Source organism: Aedes aegypti, chromosome 3 (genome assembly GCF_002204515.2).
Source record: "Aedes aegypti strain LVP_AGWG chromosome 3, AaegL5.0 Primary Assembly, whole genome shotgun sequence".
NCBI classification, from domain to species: Eukaryota; Metazoa; Arthropoda; class Insecta; order Diptera; family Culicidae; genus Aedes; species Aedes aegypti.
This window is the reverse complement of record NC_035109.1, coordinates 140,607,321-140,634,849: the sequence shown is the minus strand read 5'-3', so window position 1 is coordinate 140,634,849 and position 27,529 is coordinate 140,607,321. Positions and strand designations below refer to the sequence as shown.

Here is a 27,529-nt window from a genome sequence, read left to right as displayed (position 1 = left end):
CCAAGACAAGAACCATCGATGCTATAAAATTGAAATTCGCCTGCTTCGAAGATACCAAACAGCACACATGCTTTACATTAACAGGGGTATCAGACCATACGAATCATTTGATTAATGTTAGGCAAGTAATAAATCAACCTTAACTTATTACGTTCAATTTAATGCATCTAATGAAAATAATAATTGAAAAATTTAGCTAAATATATCAAAAATAAAATTGAGAGTAATTGTAAAACAATGTTGTTATGCTGACATGCAAAAAAATGACGAAGAGTGCAGAATTAATGCACAAAACTATGTAGGCAACATTTATTTATTAAAATTTTCTAAACATGAAAAATAAAAGGTTTGATCTTTTAAGCACACACATTTTATTCAAATTCAAACTTATTAATATTTTTGAATTTATTAATTTATACTTCACCATTCTAGGCATCACTGCAGTGTTCAAAAGCCGTCAGCTTAGAGCAGTTGTCAACTCAGCAGTCCAAATTAACTACGTGTAGGTCGGAGAGTGTAAATTGGTGTGCAGTGCACTGCTGTGGGTGACAGCTCACGATCCCGTCCTGACAACGAAGACTTCGACGACCCAAGTGGATGTGATGTTGTGAGTGAGAGAACGATCGAAAGTAGTGAAAGTGGCGAAGGAATTTTTCCCCTGTTCAAATTCGCGCTCCAGAAGAGTCCTGACTAGGCTCGTCAACCTCCCGAAGAAGGAAGAAACGTATTCTGAGCAGGATAACCCGGCCACTGGGCTAACATGGCATCCCGAGGAGGTCCAATGGTGATCGGCACGGACGGTGCCGACTTCGAGCACAGGCAACGTGTGGCCGCTCATTACCAAATCAGGTTAAATATTTTTTTCCCATCATTGCACCAGCCTAAGGTCCCCAGGACTTCTGAAACAGATATGATAGGTGTTGTTATGCTGTTGTGATATAAGCCGCGTCTGGATCAAAATGTGGATTGGGCTAAGATCGATCAGAACCAGGGTTGCAAAAGTCATTCAGCAATGATTCAATGAATAAATCCTGTTCAGAGAATTGCTCGAATAAAAATAGACAAGCCAGCGGTCGATCAATGAAATTTGTGAAGAAGATATTTTTGCATAAGTGTTTTTCTACCAGTGACAGACAGTATTATTACTGCATATATTGGTAGTTATGCTATGAGCGATGAGAAATGTATATGTAGCTAGGAACAGTTTTATAGCAACTGTACACGAAGCGTAGCGAACTGTCATGTTGCTATACTTTTTCGCCTGATTACTATTACCAGCATGGCTTTATCGCACACGTGCCACCATTGCTGGTATTAGTTTTGTGTATCTCCCTGGTAATGCTTGTCCGACCGGATTCGTTTTGAATGGTAGACAGCTATCGTCGTGTTGTTTACACCGAACACGGTTCGGTATACACAAACCAGATAAGTACGGCGAAGCATAAACACAAAGTGGCTATGCGTATGTTGAGGCGACGTGCACGCTTCACATTTAAAGCTTAACAGCATTACCATGCTTTGGACAGCAAACAACTTCGATTGAATTATGAATCTCTGTCACATGTTTTGCTCAAACGTATTTTTTTATATTCAACGTAATGTGTACAATGAACATTCGTTTCAATGGTTTTAAAATGTAAGTCGGCTTATCATAATATTTGGCAATTAAAAGACATTTTTTAATAACACACAATTTTCAATTATACTTCGGTATCACTTTTACAAATTGTCAACCATATGGCTTAGACTGGCGTTTACCTCAAAATTCTAAGATTTTTGTTTATTCTGTAACAAACTGTTGTGTTGTATGCTCGCCACGCCGCCGTCGCCATTACATTTTACGTCACGCCGACGCCGATTGATGCATCGGCGGTGTGCCATACGCCGATCAACGTCTCGCCGCCGATTTTGCATTTTAACGCCAATAAATATTTCAGCTCGTAAAATTTCATTATATTATAAGAAAAACCACAGAGAATATTAAGTTATTTCGTTAGGAATACTCCTATATCAATGTAAAAAAGTTGTTCAGGAATTCTTCGATGAATCCCATCGAGAATCATTTCAGAGTTTCTTTTTAGGATACCTCCTGCAAAATAATACATTGAGAATTGATTCCAGGATTCCTCCAGCATTCCAAAGATTAAGTACTTCTCGTATTCCTCGTGGAATTTATTTTAAGTTTATCTAGTAATTCCACTAGGATTTCCTTCGGCGCTTCCTTCAAGAAATTGTTGTTCTCAGTGTTTATATTTAGGATTTTTTTCAAGAAATTCTTTTCAAGGATTTCTCCAATATGTTTTTTTTTCATCATTCCTCCTGTAATTTCTTCATGAATTGTTTCAAAAATATTTTCACGAATATTTACCTTAGAGCGATTTTTTTCAAAATTCCTGGGGATTAATCCATGCATCTCTAAAGACAAATTGTTCATTGATTTTATTATAAGCGTAAAGACAAATCTCTAGAGAATTTTACAAAAATTTATCTTGGATTTTCTGCATGAAACTATACAAGAATTCTTACAGGAATTACTCCATACGTGCCTCAAGGAATTCAAAATATGTTTTTTTATTCTTCAATGATTCCATCTCACAATGCTTTCAGAGATATCATCAGTGATTATATCAAGAGTAGGGAAAGTGTACCAGTTATGGCTATAGTGGTTTCCTATTTGGCCATATGTGATTTCTCGAAAACTTTCACATTTTAAATATGTTTGAATGTTTGAACATCAAGATTCATTTGATATCAAATTACTTAAACACAAAGAATGATTAAAAATTTGAAAATAATCAAATTATCACGTATGGTATATTATGTCCATAACTGGTGCACCTACTCTATACCAATGACTGTTTTTTTAATTTATCAACAGAAGTTTCCATGGATTATGTTCAGGATACTTGAATATCTTCGAGGAAATTTTAAGCAAATCCTTCAGAGACACCTGACAAATATTTTTTCAGGGATGGCTACGAGTTCAAGAGATTTCTTAAGAAATCCTACCCAGGATTCCTCCTCGATTCTTATCATAAATTCACCCTTTTCCATGCAAAATAATTAAAGGATTGTTCCAGAACTGCTTCAAGAATCCTAACAAGATTTTTTTGAGGATTTATTTTAAGAATTTTAAGAGTGCTCTCGAGCACATCTTCAAATCTGTTTCATCCCTGCATAAATTTCTTGAAAGATCCCATTCATCTAGTAAAATTGCTCAAAAATAATCACAATAACAAAGAATATTTAGATGTTACTACATATTGATTCTGTAGAAGGTGCCTCAGAGATTTCCTCTAGATATTTCTCTAAAATTTCTCCATGTATTCCTCCGAGTTATTTTTAAGGCCAAAAATAATCAGTATTCCTTTGATTTTTGTCAAGAATATTTCAATCAGTCAGAGAGTTGCTGGCCTCTATTTTAAAATGTGTCATGCACTTCCGTGCAAAAGTTTAGGGTCACCCTCTAAAAACATACAAAAATGTTTTGTTTTTTTTTTTCTCTCTTGGATTAGGTACACGTCCAATTGGAACCCTCTATGGCTTATTGGAAACCAATTTTTAAGAAGTACACTGTAAAAACATAACTGATTTCCTAAGCATTGGATCCACCAATGAAATGCATTAGAATCGTAATCTCTAATCTTTAAAAAGCACTTGCTAAATTTTGGCATAAAAATCTAAAACCAAATTGTCATATGGTGTGAGTTTGATTACCGCTTCAGCCATTGAAAATTTTCATCAGGGATGTTTCTCGGTTGTGCCGTTGGAGCATGCTTGTCCATTGTATCAATTTTCAAGTTACAGTCTATGCAAAAAGTGTCCGTGTGTTTGTAAAACACTTATCAATAGTGTATTCTAGGAAAATGTCACAAATTCAAATAAAAATTAAGCAAACGTAATTTTTAAAAATATGAGTTTTTTTTCAAAAAATTTTAGTTTTCATACAAAAAGCGTAACGGAGGGGGGAGGGTGTCGAAAATTTCAAATTTTAGCGTCACGTAATTAATGGACGCTGCCCTATTATGACGAGGATTTGCAAAATAGTAGTTTACGGAACAAGTTACAGAATTATTATTTTACAGCACAAGTCGTAAATTGATTGCCTAGTAGGATAATTGCGACGAGTGCTGTAAAAATCGAGTTCTGCAACGAGTTACGCACAACATGTTTTGCAATTCCGTAGAAGACCACTTGAGGGTATCAGAAATTATATTGGAATGCATTCATCATTATTTTACCATTTCTGAAATATTGTTGTGTAATGATTCATTACACAACTCAAAACAGTTGCGTAATGAGAAAGCGTTGCGTAATGAATCATTACAGCACTGATTACAGTTGTGTAATGACTATTGCCGCACTGCACTCTTCAGTGCAGGTAAGTTGGCCGTTTCATGACAGATTGGCGTGATGAAAAACACCCTGTTACGACAAGAAATTGCAAAAAAGATTTTTACCGTTAGCATGTTTAACACAGTAAAGATGCTGCAGTACAATCAACAATAATTCCGCAAAATTGACTTTAAGCCCAATGCATTTTCTAGAAATGACCTTGTTTAATTGCAAGATTCTTTCGCAGTTCCGTTTTTTTTTTTGTGCAATGGGTCGTTGAAATGTTCTCTAACTTATTTATTCATCACGATTTAAACTTAATTTATTGATGTTGAACTTAGGATAGTAATGAATGAACATGAAATTATTGAACGACGACGACGTATACAAACAACAGCAATGATAACCAAAACAGATGCCCGACTCAAACCGTAGATTGATGTGAACTAAATACCTTCGGTTTTCTGGACAACTCATAAACAATGACCAATGATGAGCAAAATAGAGCAATCAACTTGCGCACACCATCAAGAGCTTGTAAATTCAAGGTTGTTTTCCATCCTATAGGTATTTGGAAAGTAGATGATGGTGATTTGACTGCTGGCGAGAAATAGAGTTGTACTGAGTGATGAGTAGCGATCCTTTATAAGAGAGATTCGCGGAAGCTGACATTTCTGTCAAAGTGTGAGCCAATCGAGTAGCAAGAACTGTCAAACGATCACGCATCATGTTTGTTTTGAACTTTTCTTGAGGAATAATGTAATCCGCTTGAAATTATTTTGGTGAAAGTTAGTTTTGCATAGAGCAAAATGTACGAAACATTTTCCTTTTTTGAACTTTTGTCAATGCGATATTTAGTTGTTGATTTCTTCTGCTGTTTATTTGTTTGGAAATGCAGCTCAAAGATCTATAACGAAACAACATACATTTTTTAGCTATGAGGAAGTCATGTCCAATATTATTCTCGACGCCGAGCAAATTCAGCACTGCTGGTCTGTTTCCAAATCATTCAATTTTTCTTCCGCTTATCTCTCATATAAAGGATCACTAGTGATGAGTAGTAGGGATGCGCTTGTGGGGTCAACTATCACCTCTATTCCAACATACTGCCCCTGACAGAAATAACGATTTCTGGAGATTTCGGTGGTGTTGTAGATACACTCGCCGAATATGAAACAAATAAAGCTAAAAGACCCAGTAGGGTGATTTTAAGCTTTTATAGTTTAGGACAGGTCCCTTTAGTTCAAATGCCTTGTATCGATTGACGAAAATGTCTGACCCCGGGTGTTGCGACGTCGTTCCTCAGCGATATGGTAATCTTTCTGATGATCTTCTGCCTCTACTTGTTTGTTGTAGGCGATAGTGGTTTGTGGAAAAGAAATATCGAACACACCGACGACATTGATTGTGAGTTCCATATCGTTGAGCAAATCTTCTTTTACTTGGCTGAGTGTTGTTCTTCACTGAAAGTCTTTGACGCATTATTGAAGCCACGTTGCAGATCATGGGTGTAGATTTAAAGGGATGCTGATCCACTCACTATCCAACCAAATGCCGAATTCACTAACGAAGGTAGTGAAGAGCCCAATGGAATACGACCAGCAATGTAAAAATGTCAAAAAAAAACTTCGGCTCCAAGTACCACATCAATCGGGCCGCAGTGGTAGAAGTGTGGGTCAGTTAGATGAATGCCTGTTGGAATCGGTCAGCTGAATACGTCAACGGATATGGTAGGCAAATTAATGGTTACTTATGGAAGAATACATGCTTCGATTGCGCTTGTGTATTTCGTGATCCGAGACTTTATTGTCGACCGAAACTTCCCGTTGACTTTAGTTGACGATTGACCTGTTCCCGATATCGGTACTTTCGCTGCAAAGCGACGAGCACTCATGCGTTGAACAATGGTTTCTGATGCAAAGCAGCACTCGCTGCCGGAGTCGAGCAACGCTCTTTCTGGATGTTCAATTCCATTTTCATCTAGGGGAACTTACGTATTCTCGGCAGTCTAAGCCGATGCGCGCTTCTCTTGTGATTTTTTCGGACATCAGCAGACAAATTACGTGTTTTTTTTTTGTTTACATTTATGCGCTGCTCTTGTCAGTGTGACTATTGTCGGCAGCCTGATTCTGTTCGGCAGCTTTCCCATAAGAGCTGCAAACAAATCACTTCGGCAGCTCCAAATCAGTCCCATTTTGAGGCGTGTTCATTTGAATTGCTGACATCTTTGGCGAAATTGTTTGTTCCGTCAGTTGCTTAATATCAATCATATCAGCTGATGGCTGATGGTCTAAAACTATCAATATCACTTGCGAGCTATCAATATCACTATGATTTGACAACCAACAGCAGTGATGCGACATCGCACTCTAGATCATAATCACTGAAGAATGAGTGATCACGTGGCCATTATCCAAGCTATTAATGTTTTTCAGTGACCAACACATAGTTTCAATCTATCTGCAACACTGTCAAAAATATCGTATTGATAAATTGCAATTTTATCTGCTTAATTTAAAGCTAAACTTAACCCATCAGTGATATCCATAGTCTATCGCCATCAATGCACTGGTGATGGAGTAGACAGCATGATGTTGATGTGATATGGAATGATCCGATTTGTATCGCAGTCGGCCTGTACAAATCATCAAATTTTAAGTATTGACAGTGACAGCGAGCAACTCTGTTGGAACGTGGATTTGTATGGAAATGACAGTTCGCCGCTGTTCCAATTTTGACATTGACGCCACTCTTATCTAGATCCACTCTGGATCAAATGATGGTTGGCGCAGGCTGGACATGGTTGATGTGCCGACCGAACTGAACCGTAGTATCCAGAGCGTAGAGGGTTGACCCTTTTATTATTCGGGGCTACTTCTGTAGTGTTGGTTGTGACGGTTTCGAGAACGTTGACCCGATGTTGCAGAAATTTTATTAGCTGCTGAAACTATGTAGCGTTATTTGTTTCAGAGAATTTCTCCCAATCTCTTCGTGTAACTGCATCTAACCGCGTGCTTAATAATTGTCAGCACATCCCAATGCTCGATTTGCTCACCCAACTGCTCGAGGATATTGACGTTGGCCTAAAGTTTAGTGATGAGGGTGTGCAACTCACTGGCTGTCTCATGCCTCATCCATCAGGCATGGGAACTTTGATCACAATTTACCACAATCGATTCTGCCAGTCAACCGAAACACAAAGCAGCAGCAGCATCAATAAACCAATACACGAGTTCACTAATTTGACGTTTGAGCGGTGCCAAATTCACTCGTTGCCATGGTCACGTAAATAACACGGCACCGCTCAAGCGTCAAATAGTGAACTCGTGCATCGGTCCATACCATCAGCCCAGAGCGGTAATGATTAACGGGTCGCAATGATTGATGAAGTGATTAATGATTAAATTAAATTTTATCATGATTAAGGTGAAGATGAATCGAAGCCAAAGTTCAAATTTTCAAGTGCACGGATCGGGAGAACCAAGCAACTGTTTGAGCTGAAAACTTAATCGATTGGTCACCACCAGCTAGTGACCAATCGATTAAGTTTTCAGCTTAAACGGGTGCTTGGTTCTCCAGATCCGTGCACTTGAAAATTTCAACTTTGGCTTCGATTCATCTTCACCTTAATGATTAAATTTTTGGAAGTCATGATTGATGATTATGATTAATGATTAAATTTCAATTTTATATGATTAATGATTATGATTAGTGATTAAACTCAATAGTAGACTAGTGATTATGATTAACCCTTACGTGCCTGTTGTAAAATTCGATCAAAATTTTCAATATCAAAATAATACTTTTGTTTACTCATTATCTATTTCATATAGGGTGTCAATGCTAGTAATGGACCCCTTAGTAGCTGAAATTCATTCTCGACGCCTTTCCGCAATTATATATTAGGCGGATATACGTTTTGTGGAGTCTAATAACAAGTTCAATGTCTTTACTTCACAGTACACCCATGCAACATACAAAATCATACGATTTTCCCAGAGAAATATACATTTGGAAAACTGTTGTCCGAATGCCTATTATGGACCCTCCCGGGGTCCATAATAGGATTGTTTACAAATTTGACGTTGCGTATTATGGACCCTCCATTTGATTCCCATGTAATTCGGCTCACTGCCGACGTGCCTATTATGGACCCACCTGGAAATGCGTATTATGGACCCTCTTGTGTGGTTTCATTTACAAAACTGTTCAAATATCTGTATTTATGCGCCTCAAATCAAATATTTTGCCTGAAACTGCTGACTAACAATGCAATCGAAGTTCCCCCGGTGGATTTTCATAGGAATAAGGTTGCTTTGAGCAGTGATGGAAAGTGGCGAACGCTTCATCTGAACTGGAACAAAAACAAAACCAAACGCTCCCGAGCGTCAGAGCGCTGGCTTTCTCGCATCTGTCGACTTCCGAGTAACTGAAGCAAAAAGTGATTCGCGAACGTGTTCGGAGCTGCTCAGAGTCATATTGTGCTTTTGGGAAAAAAGCTGCTTACCCTCCGAGATTTATGGTTTTCAAGGGCTTTTGACTACAAACTAGTAGTTTACTATCGATATGATGGTTATACAATTAATTTGTCTGTCAAAACCATAATAAATTACACCTTGCTCGGTTACTCGCGAGTAAACGCTCGCGAGCTTGTTGCTACTTCTTTTGACATGTTCTCCCGAGCAGACGGGTGCGGGCTTACTCACACCTAGCCAGATCCCGAGTCTGTGATGTTTGTTATGCGTTGGTATACACTCGTGAGCTGCTTCGTGATGCGAACTTTTCCAGCACTGGCTTTGAGTGTTAATTTTATGTTTTTCTGTAGGGGGTCCATAATACGCAAAGGGTCCATAACCGGCATCGACTCCCTATATTGAGAACGTCGCGACCCATTGTGAGCCCGCACTACAGAAAACACGTCCAGCACGGGCGTGGTCTTTCTATACCTAATAACTAACGCGCTCTCGGCTAGGCATTCAACAATAGTAAGCGTTGTGTTTGGATGGGCATCTAATTCTTTCGAAAGAGGTGCGCTTTGTGAAAGAGAATCACGTGACTATTGAGTTGAAATCGAATTCAGGTTAACTTCTCAGTCCATGAGTTCTCTCGTGGTGTAGGGGTAACGCGCCCTATCTAGTGAACAGGGAGTCATGGAATCGGTTCTCACCGAGAAGACGTGTAACTTCATCGCAAATTTCACATATTTTTTTTTCATTTAATTCAATTGCACAGTATATGTAATGTTTAGTTTTACGGTAGTTGTTAAAAAATATCAGTATTGCTGTTTGTCTTTAGAACTGCGGGTATCGATTCGAAAATTACGATGGTTGCGACGGATTCAATTGCGGGAAGTACTGGAATAGCCCCCCAAAGATTCAGTAGCCATTTTCATATCGAGTCCCAAGAATTATTAACGATTTATCAAGCTATATTGTTTTGCAGTCCGAGTCTATAGAAGGATGGTTTAATCATAAGTGTACCAATAAATTTTCAAGAGTGTGATGTATTCGTTGCATACTTAAAGGTGTTTAGAGCATCTAAAATCATGTAATTATTGTTTTTTTATTACTCTTTGATTAATCATTAATCATTCATTAGCTATGTGGCGAATATGTTGACTTTGTGAAGTGTAGCTTGCGACACATCCAACTTCATGAATTATCAAGTTTTAAACGGTTGTTTCAAGCGTTATTGATTCACTTGAACATATAAAGCTTGTCGGTATATAAGGCTAGTCGATTTCCCGGGAAAAGTATCCAAACTAGTTGAATTTCACCACTTCACTTTATAAAAGAAAGAACAGCGTAGAATTAGTAAGACCAGCAAACCCCGGTTAACTCTAATATGCTGCTTATCTTATGATAATATTTTTAATGTACATATGAAAGTTTAATGGTATTTGCTCGCTTTTCTAGTGATTTTTTGTAATAATTTTCGCAAAGTGAAATGTTAAAATTCAATTAGTTGTTTATTCATACTCCAACAATTCTCCCAAAGTGAAAGTGAAGCACTATATTGGTAGTTCTGAAACCTAGCTTTCCATATATTAAACTTCATGAATTTTGCAAACCAAGCCATTGAATTTATTCTCAAGGGAATTATTGAATTAGAAGTATCCAGTTTTTTTGTATATTCTGAATCTATGTTAAAATTTAAACCAGAACCCAAAGTTTCAAAGTTTTCCGTGGCCTGGAACTATTTTAAACTTTTTAAATCAATTATAATGTCAATATTAAGATACTGAAGCGCAATAAAATTGTGATAGTTTTTTGAGAACTTGTAATCAGAAGACACAGTGTGTTTGTTTGACAAATTGAGACATGAAAAAAAAATTGTGATATACTAAAAAAAATGTGATCTTTCAAACAAGCTACAAAACTCTGCAAATATTTCATCACTAAACAATTCTTGAAGAAATGTTGGGCGAAATCAGTTTGAACATTTGGTAGGAATTTTCAAACGAGATGTTTATGAAAATATGGAAAAATATTTTTTTCAAACAATGTTTTAAAGGATTTTTCGCCCTTCCTTGATTTGAATCTAGATATCAGCGAAAACGGTTGAGATAAAAAATTGACTGTGACGAATTTCAAACGATTTTAATATCAGATTTATTGCTTTCGGGAATTTAATCATTAGTCTTTGAATGATTAACCTCATTAAACCTTATCCTTTTAATATCCAAAATAGCATTCACGGGATCCGCACGATATTTATTTTGATCATCGACCTTGGGTTGACTTGCACTCATATCGCACCATTGAACGTCACAAAATAATTGTATTTAGTGTTTACAAATCTTTTTCAAACTATATTGTATTTTACAGCGCACTCAACAAGGCTCGGTTAAAATATTGCATTTTCTTCCACTACCTGCTGTTCTTCGTAATGCTGGTCAAACTATCCGCCGACATTCTGGATCGTTTGGACATCTTCATCCTGGAAATCGAGGAGCTCCAAATACCCCAACCGCTCTGGTGGGAATACTTTTGGTGTCTGTCCGTTTTCCTGTCCTATTTTGGCCTGTCGGCAGCTCGACGTAATCGGATAAACGACATGAAGAAGTACATGGTTGGTATCAGCACTATCGCCTTCGTTCCACTGTTGTACTGTCTCATCTACTATTTGAACGACGTAACTGAGTACATCAGCTTGGAAAAGGGCACCGAGCTGGAAGATACGGACATCTTCGTCTGGCAGGTAATTGTTAGTACCAATTTGCATCCTACCTAGCTATCCTCTAGATCTCACTAATCGGACTTCAAAACTTTGCTCTTATAATCCATGCACCATCTACTGCTTTTGTGTGTCGTGTGTTGTTATACTTGCTTTCTCGCACATCTAGGGCTACCCATATGGACTGCTGTGGTACGGATTCGTTCTGCTGGCGCTGCAGGTGCATTTCTTCTCGCTATACTTTGCCTGGAACCTAATCAAGGCCTGGAGAGTCCGCGGAACGCTGAGAAAGGAACAGTAAACCGGAAAGGTGATCGATCACAGCAATTGAACATTGAAAGACAATATTTTTCGATAACAATGTAATGTGCTTCGAAGCAAACAATACATACAATTTCACGCCAGTTTCACTACTTGACATTACTGTAGGAAGATCATTTTCTCAAACTACATAACGAATTCAATTCTTCCCTTCATATTAGAAATACCAGAAATCTACGGTACATTTTTTAAAATACGCCATTTAGCTTAGCTAAATCTCTTATTGTCGTAATTGGGCAGAATGAACACAAAGTTAGAAACATGACTACAACCCACAAATTGAAATTTCCATGTGGGCACACCCACTTTACACTAGCCGAAAACACTGAAACGAACGAATGTTAAGTCTGTCTTAGGCCTTCTACAGAGTACAGATAATTTTGATAATTTTTCTATTTAGTTTATCTAATATTTTATAAAACTCATAACGTGAACTTAATTTAGTGTACGGATTCTTCATTTCAATTTCGTTCTAATGACACAACAATGCAATAAAAGCCATTTTTGATACTGCTCAAGAAATAAAACCTATTAAGGGAATGACATCCAAACAGAGCTTAACTGATGTTGGATTACCGCCTAAAAGGTGCTCCGAAACTCTAGACTAGAACACAAACGGACAAAAACAACTGATTGTAAGGACTAAAACGATCCCACAGTGCAAAAGTTCACCGAAGCGCAACCGTGCGACTGGATATATTTTCTGAACTAAACGCAAAAGAAAGAGGCGACATTTATTCATGGAATGCAGGGAGCACGCCGGAAGGAGGAAACTTAACTGAAAAGTCAAAATGATATTTATTATAATGTTATTCAACTTGTTCTTATGAATGAAGTAGAGAACCTAAATCTTTAGGAGGGAGGACAAATAAAGTTGTTGTAATGAAGTAAACGTGGTTTGAATTTCTGAGAAAACTCCAAGCTTTTGTAAGAGGTTAATGGTCTATTCGTGCAGTAGTAATATGTGACAAACATACATATGGTCAAATTTTTGATCGATGGACGAAACTACTTCGACATAACTGATGTCGAAACATATCATGGCGCCAACATTGACTTCGCGCACTTCCTTGCGATGGTAAAACTGCGCCCATAACTTATCGTCATCAATGATGTAAGTGCTAGCAAATTTTAGAGCTTAGCTTAGACTGACTACACATATCAATGGTTGCTATTTCGCGTTTGACCGAAGTCAGCGAAGATGCACAAAGAATCAACTAGAAGTTCGACTGGGATTGGCCATAATCTTCTTCAGTGTGCATAATTCAGTGCCTCTATTTATACAGGGTTAATAACGACACCGGCCACGTCCTTGCTGTCAGGTGGGATGGGGGGAAGGAATATTAGTGTTTAACCTTTGCTGTTTGGAGACCGCGTTTACTCGCGATGTTGGTAATGGGCAGGATCGTTGGGTCACAGGATTCACTTTCATAAGCGATTAGACCATAATAAGCAAATATTTGAGAGATATAAACATGCTTATAATTATAATATTTTCGATTGATATGAAAAATTTCCAAGTGGAAGAAAATAATGTCGACACTTAAGGTGAACTTAATCGCAACGTTCCTACTGTTGTCAGGATGAAAGTATATGTTATCATATTTTATTCATATGAAAAGAAAAAAAACTCGATTAACTGAACCATTCAAAGTTTTTTTTTAATTAGAGAAATAAAAGTAAATGGAAAAGGGTATTTAAAAAAAAATGTAACACATAAATTATTTATGAATAAGAGTTCATGCCGACACTCACAGTGACGAACCATTCATATTTTGTTGAAAAATCAAATTTTCGTCCCACCGTTGAAACGATTAAATGTGAAGTCATACATAATTTACAGATTTGAAATAAAAGCATGAAACGAGCTCACCAACTCATCCCAGGGTGGCCACTAGACCTGTTCATATTTGAAAAAATGTCTGGAAATCTACCGGTCAAACAGTATTCCGAATTATCATGCTAAGAACAATGTGTGGTCAAATTTTCAGCTCATTTGATAAAGATTTCAATATGCTTCAAGTTGAAAATGTGTTTTTGAGCTTATATCAAGGTTTGAAAAATCATAACTAGCATTTGGAAAATCAAAACCACTTGCTATTACCACTACTTGAAAGCTAATTCTATTCTGTTAAAGTTTGTCGAACACGCTAATAAGATCAAATTGAGTTTTACCATTGTTTGATCGAGATTTGTTCTCCGCAGTATCCTGAAATCACAGTTTTTTGAATATATATGGTACAAAAAACACACATTGACATTATTTTTTCAGACCATAGTCAACGGGAATAGAACATTGTAAAGCTATGAATTCATTAACCATCAACAGGTTACATGTTACCTAAGGCAATAAATTACAAAAAATGCCCAAAGATCGAGCACTGCATCGCAACCTGATGTTAGTTATATCACGCATGATACATGTACCGACGAATGAATGAATTGAACAAGTTAGCATTGCTTTTTCTTTCCGATTGATGATTGTTTTGATCGCATTTCATTGACGATTCAGAACGATTTGAAAACAATCATCATCATCGACTGAGAAAAAGCAGTGCTAACGTGTTCATTTTTTACATTCCACAAAGCTCACGATGGTGCTCTTTGCTCCCCCACAGCGGATTCACATTTGTGCTTCCTAAGTTACTATTTTTACAATTTATTTTCGTAAGATAACTTGTAACTTTCAACGGGATTGAGTTATAGATATGTGTAGTCATCATGATCTGGAAGATAAAAATCCAAAATTTTCATACAGGTATGTTTTTTAGAGAGAACACTTCCTAAAAATAGTGATTTTCAAGAACCTCGAAGCACAAACCTCAACCAAACTATGTTAAAACTTGCTCCAATCGTAAAATCATGTTCAACAAAAGTTTGTAGAATTGAATTAACTACTGTGTAGAGGTATTTCCAATAATTTTTGGCGTTCCGTTCGGTAGTTATGATTTTTTAAAGCTTGAAATTATCCTGAAAATACATAATTGATTTGAAGCACACCTAATTTTTCTCCAAATTGATTGAAATTTGGACCAGAAGTTCATTTTAACATGAAAAATCTAAATATTGGTTGACTGGTTGATTTCCCGACATTCTTGAAAATATAAATAGGTCTAGTGGCCACCGAACCGGGAAAAACGGGAAAAGCGGGAAAAAGACGGGAATTTGAAAAGATCACCGGGCAAATCGTTTTGCACGAACATGTTCAAACTGTAATCTGCAAACCAACCTCCAAAATAAGTTATAGAAAGTAGTTATGTTTAATGACATTGCCATGAGACATCAGCAATTTTAAACAAGTATCTTTCATGTTTCACTATTTTCTTAGCAATGTTTCGAAATATTTTTTTGAATTTTTGTTCTCGAACTACCAGGGCTAATATTTTTTAAACTTTTCTCTAACTTGTTTTACTCGACGTTTTGAACCAAATTTTAATTACTTATTGCGGATTGGCTTAGCACTCTTCTGTAATTGCTGAATACCACAACTAATCTTGAAAACAAGTATTTATTTATGAAAGCTTTTAATATGTCACTAGTTATCTAAACGACGAAGTTTTAAATATTGGCTCATTCACGATCTTAATAACGATCAAACCATTACAGCTCATATAAAATTTGTAAAATATCCTTACAAAAGGCATTACGAGAGGGTGGGTGGATGTCAAAAATGATAATTTTCGGTGTTATTAAAGTTGTGAGCACTTACTTAGCTTCTACGTGTGTGGCCTTGTTTCATTCATATCTTGAACTTGTTTGCTTTATGGAATAAAATTCAAAGGATTAATTGGGTGATCAAAGTATTTTGGACAGACCGTTACGCGTATATAATTTGGCCATTTGCGGCAAAATCAAATGGAGGTGGCCAAATTATATACGCGTAACGCTCTGTCCAAAATACACAAAACACCATAATTCAAATAATTTCAATTAAGGCAAAGAACTACTTGGGCATCTTGATGATTTGCTTAGGCACCTAGGGCTTTTATTGGCCAAATTATCTCAAATTCAGCATTAAGATGCATTATAAGATGATTAAGATTATAAACCAAAGCCAACACTCGAAATTTCAAGAGCATGAGTCGAGAGAGGCAAACAGAGCTTTGAGCTAAAAAATTTGATCGTTTTATCATCACCAGAATGCAACCAACCCATCAAATTTTCAACGCGAATGGTTGTCAGGTTCTCTAGATCTTAAAACTTGAAATTTCGAAGTTTGGCTTAAAGGGTACTATACTAAGCCATAGTTTTCAAACTAAGATTCTACATAGATTAGAACACTCTAATAATCAACATATTTTTCCAATAGTCAAACTATTGATAAACAATCAAATTACTATGGAAAAACAACTAAAAAATTTTAAACCGATTTAAAAAAAATGTTGCGGTGCTTTTCATAGAAAAGACAATTAAAGTCGTTGAAAAGAATGGATTAAAAACCGGGAAAATTATGTAAAATATACCGGGAAAACCGGGAAAAAAGCAAGAATTTCAAAACCGAAATTTGGTGGCCACCCTGTCATCCTTCATCTTTGACTGAGCAGCCACCTTCAGCTTCATTTAACGCATACAGGCTAACTGAGAAAAAAATCACATTGAAGATACGAGAAAATAACACATTTGCTTTTTATGCGAAAAATCGTTCTGAACACATAAAAAACAAAAACACGAATGCTTGGGCTTCCACGAAACACTCCGTACTGCTCGGTAAAACGTGAAAACCAAAAATTAACAAACATCCACTCCGGCGCTAAAAAAATTAAACCGTTTGATTGGGCTTCCGCAGCGCACTCCTAATCGACTGAAAACCGAAAAGAAAAAGATCACACCAATAGCGCGCGAAACCGAACATGTAAGCTTGAATCTTCACAAAACACTGCCTGAAATTTTATATGTATTCGTGTTCTATATACAAAGGAATTCTTCTGCCAAAAGTAACATCCGCAAATGGAGCAATCCTTTATTGCATTTCTGAATGAACCAATGAACTAAGAAACTGTCCATTGGTTCATTCAGAAATGCAATAACCATATATCTACGACCAACCCTGTATCACGGTGCTCCCTGAACGTTATTATCAGAAAAAAAAATCTCCATCAAATCTGTGCTCACCAGTCGTTTTCTATAGCTAGACTGCATGTCTGGGCAAAATTTAAAAAAAAATCGTACGGCCCGTTTTGAAGTTACGCCCTTTTGATTGTATAAGTCTATTATGTAATTCAAAGGAAATCTGAGATATTTAAACGGATTTTCATTGGCCCTGATTAGCAGAAGAAATATTTTATCAATATTTGGTTCATAGTTGGTTTGTCTAGTTATTTGTATCCTCTTGGTGGAGTTTTGAATAAGAAAATAGACGAAATTATGAGTTATGCCGTTTTTAGGTATAATTATTGAAAACACTAATTTCAAATAGAATATTTAGGCATTTTAAGACCGATAAGCATGTTCACATAATTTCAATGACACATTTCACTTACATGTCGCCAAAGTCTCTAAGTACCATACAGGGGTTCATCGAAGTACTGCTCCCACCTTTCGATGAACTCGAGTTCGTCCGTCAATAAGCTTCCATCCATTTCTCTGGTCATCTCAGCCCATGGCACGAAGCCATGGCGAAAAGCGCTGACAAACTACTGGTAGAACATCCGCGTTTCTTGAAACTCCGGCACAACAACTCCATCTCCTCAGACTGTGCTTCTTCCAGAGGGTGTTTTATTCTCCAGAAAGAGACAAGCCTGCAGCATGAACGCCGGCGCTGCATACTTTTCCTACAGAATCCTACAATTCAACTTCGTTTCACGTACTCGACATTACTCTCAGTTGGGTTGATGACTGTTCTTACCAAGGATGGAAATAAATCGACTCTAGCGACAAACGACACAGTATTTGAATGGTCTAAGAGGGCCGTCGTTCTTGAAGCAGCATGATTTCGACACCTCACTACGCGCGCTTGATATAGATACAGTGGGTGATCGAAATCCGTACACTGCAAACAAATAGTAGGCGTTTTATATGAAGTGAACGGATTTATTTCTTATATGTACGGATTTCGATCCTGCACAGTATATAAAGCATCCGATGCACTGTTTGTCGTAGGATGAACAGTTTGTCGGATATTGTAACAAGTTGCGATTAACGTGAATCGAAACGCATTCACAGCAAAAAATTTTGCGCAAACATTGCCCGGTTGATTAGCAGAACATAAACGGTATACTAACAGACAAATCGCGGAGTGAAAACGACAAAAATCCTCCAAAAAATCAACTTTGATTTACGAATTATTGATCGTTAGCGTACATGCCGAGCGATTCATTATTCGTAAAGCGCAGATTGTTGTGATGACTTGACGACAATAGTAGTTTACGCAACAAGTTGCATAATTTTTATTTTTACAGCACGAGTCGTACATTTGTGATTTGGATAATAAAGACGATTGCTGTAAAAAAAATAGTTGTGCAACGAGTTGCACACAACTTTTTTTTGTAATTGTTGTTGATGATTAATTACGCAACTCAAGTTGCGCAATGAAATTGTGTTGCGTAATATCTATTACCAAACTGCATAATTCAATGCAGGAAAGTAGGCTGTTTCATTACAGGTTGGCGTGATGGAAAACAGCATATTACGATTAGTAATTGCAAAAATCTTTTTTTTTTTTTGCAATTTCGCATCGTAATAGGCTGTTGTTCATCACGCCAATCTGTCATGAAACGGTCTACTTTCCTGCACTGAAGTATGCAGTGCGGGAATAGTCATTACGCAACGCTTTCTCATTACACAACTGTTTTGAGTTACGTAATGAATCATTACACAATTTTTCAGAAATTATAAAATAATGGTGAATGCATTCTGATATAATTTCTGATACCCTCAAGTGGTCTTCTACGAAATTGCAAAAAAATGTTGTACGTTACTCGTTACAGAGCTCGATTTTTACAGCACTCGTCGTAATTACCCTACTTGGCTTGCTTCGTAGGATAAATTTAAAAATCATCATTCTGCAACTTGTTCCGTAAACTACTATATCGTTGTTGCTATGCATCCACGATAAAGAATAACCCCGATGCATCGTGGATTTTGTCATGTTCACTAGATTTCCATCCTTGCACACTCGTCCGGTAATGCAGCCTCGTAATGCTGTGCGTATGCACATTAGCGTGGGACAAAATCTAGATTCTCGCTCCAGTCCATTTTTTGGATTGCATTTGGATCCCATAGCAACTGTGCAAAATTTCAGCTCGATTGGTGAAACTATATTTTAGCGCCAGCCGTTCAAAGTTTGTATGGGATTTACTATGGGAAAACTTACTTTTGCAAAGAAAAATCGCCAGAGGTCGCCCATTGACCTCTATAAAAATTCTGAACACAGACCTCGATAGATATTTTTACCATGAAGAATATTGCCAAAGACCGCGAAACAAGCCGACACTTGTGAAAAAAGTTATTCAATGAAAACCTATTGGCAAGGCGACGTTGCTTAACACGTAAAGAAATAACAATTAAAATTAAATTGGCCAAAATTTCCTAATAGTCTATGCTTAATAACTTTTTTCACAAGCATCGGATTGCTTTGCGGTCTTGGACAATGTTGTTCATCATAAAATACCTATCGAGATTTGCGTTTAGAATTTTTATGGAAGACAATGGGCGACCTCTGGCGATTTTCCGCTCTAGGACATACCGAGGCTACTCCGCACCTGATGTTTATTTGATCTTTCAAAACTATGAGATCAGAACCTTGACTGATGAGAACCGGCAAACATTTGGAAGCTTTGAGTGACGAATCCTTAGAACTGTCTTGATGATGTTCAAGAGAATGCAACAGCGAACCCAATGCAGATAGAGTAGGAAGGAATTTTGGGCTGGGCAATATTGGGATTTTCTTTCTAGTTAACATGTAACACGTTCATGAATTCAGTTATCTATTCCACTGCAGAAAACGACATTATTATCTTAACAGTAGGTGTGTGTATGTTGTTACTACATAGATATTCGAATCATAAAATAACTTATTCAACTTTCATCCTTTTACGGCAAACATCCGTAAATGGTAACGAATTTACGTATTACTGTGATAATTGGACTAAATTAATTAGGGTCGAAATGAACACAACAGATGCATGGAAATACAGTGGTAAGAAATATCTCGTAAATTGGGCGTTATCATTAAATGCATTTGCTTCGGAATGATTTGGAGAGAAGTTTTGTTGCGTTCATAATACCACAACAAAGTTCTCTTTGAGCTTAAATGTAACACTAGCATGACCCGTACTCATCCATCCATGTCTCATAACGCGCCACATCGTTGGCCGACACTGACTTGCGGGTTTTAGCCATCGCATCCTGGAAGTCCTGTGCCGTAACTGGCAAGTCCACCTCCTCTCTTCGGATCATCTTTATTTCCGATGGGGTAAGGCCATTGATGTGTCTTCTCATTGCCATCATCGCGGCATCGCTGAAATTACAAACAATCGATATCTCCATTGCGCTTACTATGCAGGTTAAACCACTTACCGACAAACATTGGCGATGTCCGACCCGGTATAGCCTCGGAGCTGATCCGCTATGGTTTCGGTTTCCAAATCCGATGACATATTGACGCCCTTCAGGCAAAGCTCCAAAAGGGCCTTTCTAGTGTTGTCGTTGGGAAGACCGATGTAGACACGCTTCTCGAATCGCCTTCTGAAGGCTTCATCGATATCCCACGGATGGTTGGTGGCCGCCAGTACCATGATGATTTTTTCATCGCTGTAAAAGTTTTGAGGGAGAGTCTATAAATGCTTGAAAGTAATTTCAGTCTGTTGCAGAATCTAGAAGTAATATGATTACTTTGTATTTTCTAGGAATCATTTGCAAGATCAAATTTTGAATTTGAAAAAAAACATTACCATCAAGCTGTATGATATTAGAAGTTACGCCAATCGGTGATGGTTTCATAGCAGTATAATATATTTCCCGCGATTAATATCATAAAGTTGTAACAAATAAAAAAGTTGGAAAAAACTCGAACTTCCAAGATGTCACTAAAAATATCCTTTGCTCTACAAAAATATATTCATCATTTCAATCTTACTTGGTAGCATTCAGTCCGTCCATCTGTATGAGCAATTCCGCCTTAAAGCGCCGGCTGGCCTCGTGTTCCGAGTCGCTTCCCCGGCAGGCACACAGCGAGTCGATTTCATCGATGAAAATCGTACTGGGCGCGTAGAATCGCGCCATTTCAAACAACAAACGGACAAGCTTTTCGCTTTCGCCACGATACTTCGACGTTAAGGTGCTCGACGACACGTTGAAAAACGTTGTGCCACATTCCGTTGCTACGGCCTTCGCTAGCATGGTTTTCCCCGTACCGGGTGGGCCTACCATAAGGACTCCCTTCCATGGTCGTCGGATTCCGCGGAAGAAATCCGGTAGAATAACCGGCAGCACTACTGCCTCCTGAAGGATTGCCTTCGCTTCGTTTAAACCGGCTACGTCGTTCCACTGTACGTTAGGGTTCTTTTGCAGCATATCCTTCTCTAAAGTGTCCACCAGATGGGTTTCATATCCGATGGGTGAGAAGATCTTGGACTTGTCGATTCTCTTCACCGGTGAGTGCTGCTGCTGAGGGAGTTCTCCTCTACTGACGTGGCTTCTTGGTCGTCTGATCCTCCGCCTTCTTCAGAGGAAGACTTCTTCGGTCGTTCCTTAATCTTTGAGGTGGCCAGTTTTCGCGCCCGGATTCGTTCTACCGATCGACTTTTGCGCAGAGAGGATTTCTGGCCGCTATTTCGACTGCTTCGCCGTTCCGTAGGCGTATTGGTTGAGCTAGTATAACCGACACTGTGCTGGTGCGTAAGCGATGAGGTACTGTGGTGATTGGAGTTATTGATTGAAGGCAGTGTTGGTTGTAGTTCCGGGTCCCGGCGCCGGAGCGAGGAAATCCAGCGGGAATCCGTCGCCGTTGGAGGCGAGGCGGCATTGGAAGCCATGGCGGCATGTCGGGGATTTGGGTGAACTTCTGGAAATGAATAGGAAGATGAAAAAATGAGTTTGATTTTTAAGTTTAAAATACCGACTAAAAGGAAACGCATTAACTAATTCATATTTTGGTTTTATTGGCATTCATTCAAAGAAAATCGTTAGTTAAAAAATAAAATAATTGAAAAAATAAGTGCTGGACAATACATTTGCAACTTTCACGTTTTTCCGTACAAAATAATACTTCAGTAGGCTGGACCAATTTGAATGAAATTCGCACAGTACGACAGACATAACTAGACTTTCAAAAGTAATTTATTAAATCAGGAGTTCAAAAGTAGTAGGTAATGATTTGACCGAAGCGAAATTCCCGGCGAGCAATTTTAAACAATTCATCTGAAAATAAGAAACTATACATACACTCCCGTGCAAAAGTTTGGGTTCACCTCCTAAAAACATACAAAAGTGTTCTCTCCGTATCTCTGTGATTACACGTCCAATTTAAACTTTCTATGGCACATTTGAAAGGCCAAAACCAGTTTTTGAATATTGTAAACTAAACTTTTACTTAAAATTGAGACATTTATCAAAAAACACACTGAAAAAACATGGGTAATTTCCTCAGCATTGGATCGACCAAAATTTTAAATCAATGTGTCATTAGAATCGTAATCTTAAATTCTTTGAAGAGCGCTCACGAAATGTTGGAGGAAAAATCTGAAGCTTGAACACTTTCGATCAACTTACTGAAATCTGTAAGATTGTTCTAGAAAATTCCAAAAAACTACCAAGTTGTTTTTCCACATTGGCAATTATAAGTTTCGTCCCATACTGCCAAAAAATGCACACTTGGCACTCCATTTACTCAATGCCTGCTTTTGTCGAATGTTACACATATGCAGTTATGGGCAGTAATTGGGTCACTACAAAATGATAACAAACAGACTGTTGATGTCTATTTATACTTTAAATCTATTCGTATAATTTTGTCACTATTTTTTTGAAAAAAAAAACTAATTCCTTTATAGATTACTTCATTTGGATTCCTGCCATTATATGATTAAGAATGTGTCGACACTTGTAGTGACGAACTAATCAATTTTTTTTATAAATGGAAAACCGTAACATTAAAACTGTTGTCACAAAAAAATCTGTGTTCACATATATAACTTATTTGAAATAGAAGCTTGAAACGAGCTCAGCACTTTCCAATGCGAAAACCGTAAAAAAACATTCCTGCGGCGAAAACAAAGGAATCGCTTGCTTTCACGGAGTCACAAATCAACCTCATTACCCCAAGAATTGATACAGAAATGGTTTAAAAATTAATTTAGGAATTTCAACAAGCATTCTTCTTCTTCCTGGCGTTACGTCCCAACTGGGACAGAGCCGGCTTCTCAGCTTAGTGTCCTTATGAGCACTTCCACAGTTATTAACTGAGAGCTTTCTTTGCCAAATGACCATTTTTGCATGTGTATATTGTGTGGCAGGCACGAAGATACTCTATGTCCTGGGAATCGAGAAAATTTCCTTTACGAAAAGATCCTCGACCGGCGGGATTCGAACCCACGACCATCAGCATGGTCATGCTGAATAGCTGCGCTTTACCGCTACGGCTATCTGGGCCCTAGCATACCTCCATGATTTTTTGTTCCAGGTGATATTCCACCTAATTATAATTGCTCCTAGTTATGAATAATTTTCTGAACACTCGCCAGTTTCCCGAATAACTTATTTCCCCGACATTTTAGGGAATACAATGAAACCTCAATTTACAAAGTCGTTTTTTTCGCAAATTCAATATACCGTCAAACGGGGCTACTTTTGATTCCGGGGGCTACTTTGGACACTCACGTTTTGGATTTATTTCCAGCATAAATATGATTCTGAGCCATTTTGTGTCTTCAGCACTTGTATTAACCAATTTATGTTCAACAATCAGGCATGAATATTTTTTGAAACAACATCAACAATAACAGGATAAAATATATCGAAAAAGTCCAAACAAATATTCACAAGCTACAAAACATTTGCTATGTAAACATTGTATGAATTTTCCACATATCGTGGAAAGTTGTTGGGAACATCACAAAACTATCGAATCGTCATGATTCAAAGAAATTTGTGATAAATTTATGTTGAAAGTTGTTGTTTTAGAAAAATAAATGATCAAATGTCTTAATTTTACGACTCATATTTAATTATAAAGTGTGGGTTTCTATATTTTACAACACAATAAAAAAAAACAAAGGATTAAGAAAAGTAAATAATTGTAAAACATATATATTTCAGATCGAATAAACAGTAAACTCACAACTTAATCCTTAAAAAATATTGTTCAGTCATATTTTACATGAATCTGCTAAACAAAGCAATGGCATCCTTCAACTGCTAAAATAATCTACTCTTACGCCATCTCAAAACTATTAAGAACCAAAATGTATCTAACAAAAGCAAACTTTTATTGTTCATGATCTTGGGAATCATTATTCTTATACTTCATGGATTGTATTTGGAATGAAAATTACTTTTAGTTACAGGAATTAATTAGATTCTTCTACATATCGGTCATATAACATTAAGAATCAGAACGAATATTTCTGTACAAAGCTAATTATTCATCGCAGTACTTGGTAGTTACACAATTCGTTTGCATCTACTTGAACAATCAAGCATAAGTCGCTATTTATTAGCTGACATTTAAAAGGAAGTAAAGTTGACATATCATCATGCAAACTAAAAATTATGAATAGCATGTTTTTGTGAAAAGTATTGTATAGGTATGTGTAGTTTTTTCAAGCTTTACAATTTTCTAAATTATGTATATCATTGAAAAACTTTCAAAAACATCACAATGAACGATTATTAATAGAATCAGTTTGAAATTTATGATCAAAAATCATTTTACTATCAAAACGTATTAATTTCTAAAAGTGTCCAAAGTAGCCCCTTTTTTGTCTTGAAGGACACATTTTTTTCGCTATTCAAGCAACTTTTTTATTTATTGATGGATTTGCGTCATATTTTGCACATTGGCTACTTACACATACAACTTAAATATGCGCAAAAATTATCGAAATCTATTTATTATTCACAGAGCTACAAATCCTCAAAGTTGAAGAATGTGGAAATAATGTCAAAAGAAGCCCCGTTTGACGGTATGTTACTTTTTGACACATCAAATTTTCGATTTGTCTTCCAGCAATTTGGTTTCGCTGAAACCAATTCAGCAATACAAGAAGAAGCATTAGATCGGCTGCCTGGGCACGTCAGGAGTTAATGATCAATATTAACCTCCTTTTCCCGAGTGTCGGTAGCGCTTGTTTCAACTGGCTAAGTAAGAGTTAACTCTACGGACTGCCTGTTCCGGTGGTAAAAGTCCACCTCACAGGTGACCCCTAATTATGGTGTGATGCGTACCGTGCCTAGGAATGAATGGTTAGGGGGGTCTAAATAAAACCTAACCGCAAACTGAGCCTGTGGGGTATCAGGGCGCCCTCCACAGTATTGAGTCCATTCTGTGCTACCCGGAGCAATGGTGCAGCAATGGTGACCTTGTGTTTCTCCGAGATAATCGGCTACTTTTCTTCAGTCTCTAGCCAGAGGCTAAATAAGGGTGGGATTATAAATATGTTGCTATTTAATTTAAATTATCACAATATGGTTTCGCATTGAGCGTTTTACACAATGTATTCTGTGCTTTTTCGCCTTTGGCGACTTTCAATAGATACCAATATGTTTTTTCGCTGCTGGTCTTTTTCGTGCTGAGATTGCAAAAAGCTTAATCCTGCCTCCAGAGGCTCCAGTCTGATGAAATACTTAAGTAGTACAGATCTTGGATTACTTAACATAGGCAATCGCCCAAGCTGCATGGTATCTAATAGAGAAGAAGAGTTAGACATAACGCTTTGCTCGAATAGAATCAGTCACGAGTTGACAAATTGGCATGTATCAGATGAGGAATCATTATCTGATCATCGCTACATCTTTTTTGAACATTCAAATGTAACTGCGCAGACTATTCGGAAATTTTGCCTGATTTTATTATTATGATTGTTATTTCTTTACGTGTTAATCAACGTCGCCTTGCCAATAGGTTTTCATTGAATAACTTTTTTCGCAAGTGTCGGATTGTTTCGCGGTCTTGGGCAATATTCTTCATCGTGCAAGTACCTATCGAGGTATGTGTTCAGAATTTTTATAGACGTCAATGGGCGACCTCTGGCAATTTTTCTTTGCAAAAGTAAGTTTTCCCATAGTAAATCCCATACAAACTTTGAACAGCTGGCGCTAAAATATAGTTTCTCCGATCGAGCTGAAATTTTGCACAGTTGTTATGGGTCCTAAATGCAATTCAAAAAGTGGACTGGAGCGAGAATCTAAATTTTGTCTCACACTAATGAGTATTCATGAAGTTATGGTCAAACGAAGGTGATTTTTTTTAGTAAAAAGAATAAAAAATGTAAAAAACTACTTTTAACTAAGACTAGTTTTTATTTTAGACAAATTTCATGTTCTACAAACTATTCATAAATTTAATTTTAAAGAGAATGTTGTTTAGAGCTTTGAAATTGGATAGAAAATAACAAAGTTATGAAGACTTTACTGAAAGTCATATTTCATTGCCAATGTTACTTGGTTCTCCTGTTTAAAGCATCATATCGCATCAATTGCCCAAAGTAGACGGTACAAATATCTTCACAAACCTTTTCAATGTAGATTTTAGTTTATCAAAAAGTAAGTAGGTACCATAAACGGGGTAACATTGATCGGAATGACCCTATCTCACATGAGTCCTGCAAACGATGTAAGCAAGGAAAACGTGGTTTTTACTAATAATGTTCAATACAGCAAAAGTATGTTCAATTCAGCAAAATTCACATATTAATATAAACAATGCAGAATTTCTTCGAGATGATTGAAATTTTAAAATAACTCAAAAAGTAAATGATATGTAAGAGTTTGGCCATCATATTCGGCGTCAGGGTCTATGATTTTCATAAGTAACAACATTTTTAATACTACCGAACATTGTTTACAAGAGTGATCAATAATTGAAGATGTGCCAAACTCGTTGATACTGCAATGTAAGTGAATATCTCATAGTGAATACTATTACTTCTAACTTTTGTAAAGGTAGTTACTCAAGAAATATTTCCCTTTCAGCTTATTTTGTTTGTTTTTTATGCAAAAGTTAGCAGAACTATACTGCCCATACTCGCATAACTGTTATGCGAGTAAGTAATTTTATATCAAGCTAAATAATAGTAGGGGAAGGCAGGGTAAGACCATCCGCCTAAGCAATTTAATTCATATGTCAAAATCAAGAATCAATAAATATTTTCTCGACGCAGCACATCGTTTTTTGAAGCCATGGACATGATCAAAAAATATCACAAGTGTTGTATTTGTAAAAATAATACTTATGTCTTTAACCTTGAAAAAGTGTTATCACGATTATATATAGCGACGGAGTAAAACCGCCCACCCACGGGGTAAAAGCGATCATCTCGATTTATGCATGCCATAATTTATGCATGCCATAATCGCGATGAATGGTATTTAAACTGAGAAAACACAAAACTTATGTATATAACGGATTTTAGCACAATTTATCAATAGTTTGTCAGTTTAAAAAAATAGTAGGCTTTGAAAATTTGATATCTTTAGCAATTGAGTTTGAGCTTTAAATAACGATCGACTTTGCCGAAGGAATCATATACCTGCATTTCCA

The 27,529-nt window shown here is 37.1% G+C and overlaps 2 protein-coding genes across 3 annotated transcripts in view; one reads left to right on the top strand and one right to left on the bottom strand.

Moving 5' to 3' along the window:
• The first annotated feature begins 445 nt into the window (after positions 1–445).
• LOC23687484 (protein jagunal) lies at positions 446–12,719 on the top strand. 2 transcript variants are annotated; one of them, XM_011495019.2, is made up of 3 exons: positions 446–849; positions 11,163–11,541; positions 11,681–12,719. In XM_011495019.2, exons 1-3 carry the CDS (start codon positions 761–763, stop codon positions 11,810–11,812), a joined length of 600 nt encoding a protein of 199 aa, XP_011493321.1. In that variant the 5' UTR covers positions 446–760; the 3' UTR covers positions 11,813–12,719. The 2 variants fall into 2 exon arrangements, with proteins under 2 accessions (XP_011493321.1, XP_011493322.1); XM_011495020.2 differs by having other exon boundaries at positions 448–849; positions 11,163–11,535.
• Positions 12,720–19,743: 7,024 nt separating this feature from the next.
• LOC5567591 (katanin p60 ATPase-containing subunit A1) overlaps positions 19,744–27,529 on the bottom strand; it is a 90,654-nt gene continuing 82,868 nt past the window's right edge. The window contains 4 exon segments of the mRNA XM_021851915.1: positions 19,744–20,290; positions 20,350–20,583; positions 20,909–21,410; positions 21,413–21,835. Coding sequence (XP_021707607.1) covers positions 20,092–20,290; positions 20,350–20,583; positions 20,909–21,410; positions 21,413–21,835 — 1,358 coding nt within the window. The 3' untranslated portion in view covers positions 19,744–20,091.

Bases quoted from the DNA above. Each gene is read 5' to 3' on its own strand.
- LOC23687484 (XM_011495019.2), top strand. From the start codon at position 761: ATGGCATCCCGAGGAGGTCCAATGGTGATCGGCACGGACGGTGCCGAC. The intron at 850-11,162 runs GTTAAATATTTT...TGTATTTTACAG, and splicing joins GCCGCTCATTACCAAATCAG to CGCACTCAACAAGGCTCGGT. The intron at 11,542-11,680 runs GTTAGTACCAAT...TCGCACATCTAG, and splicing joins TCTTCGTCTGGCAGGTAATT to GGCTACCCATATGGACTGCT.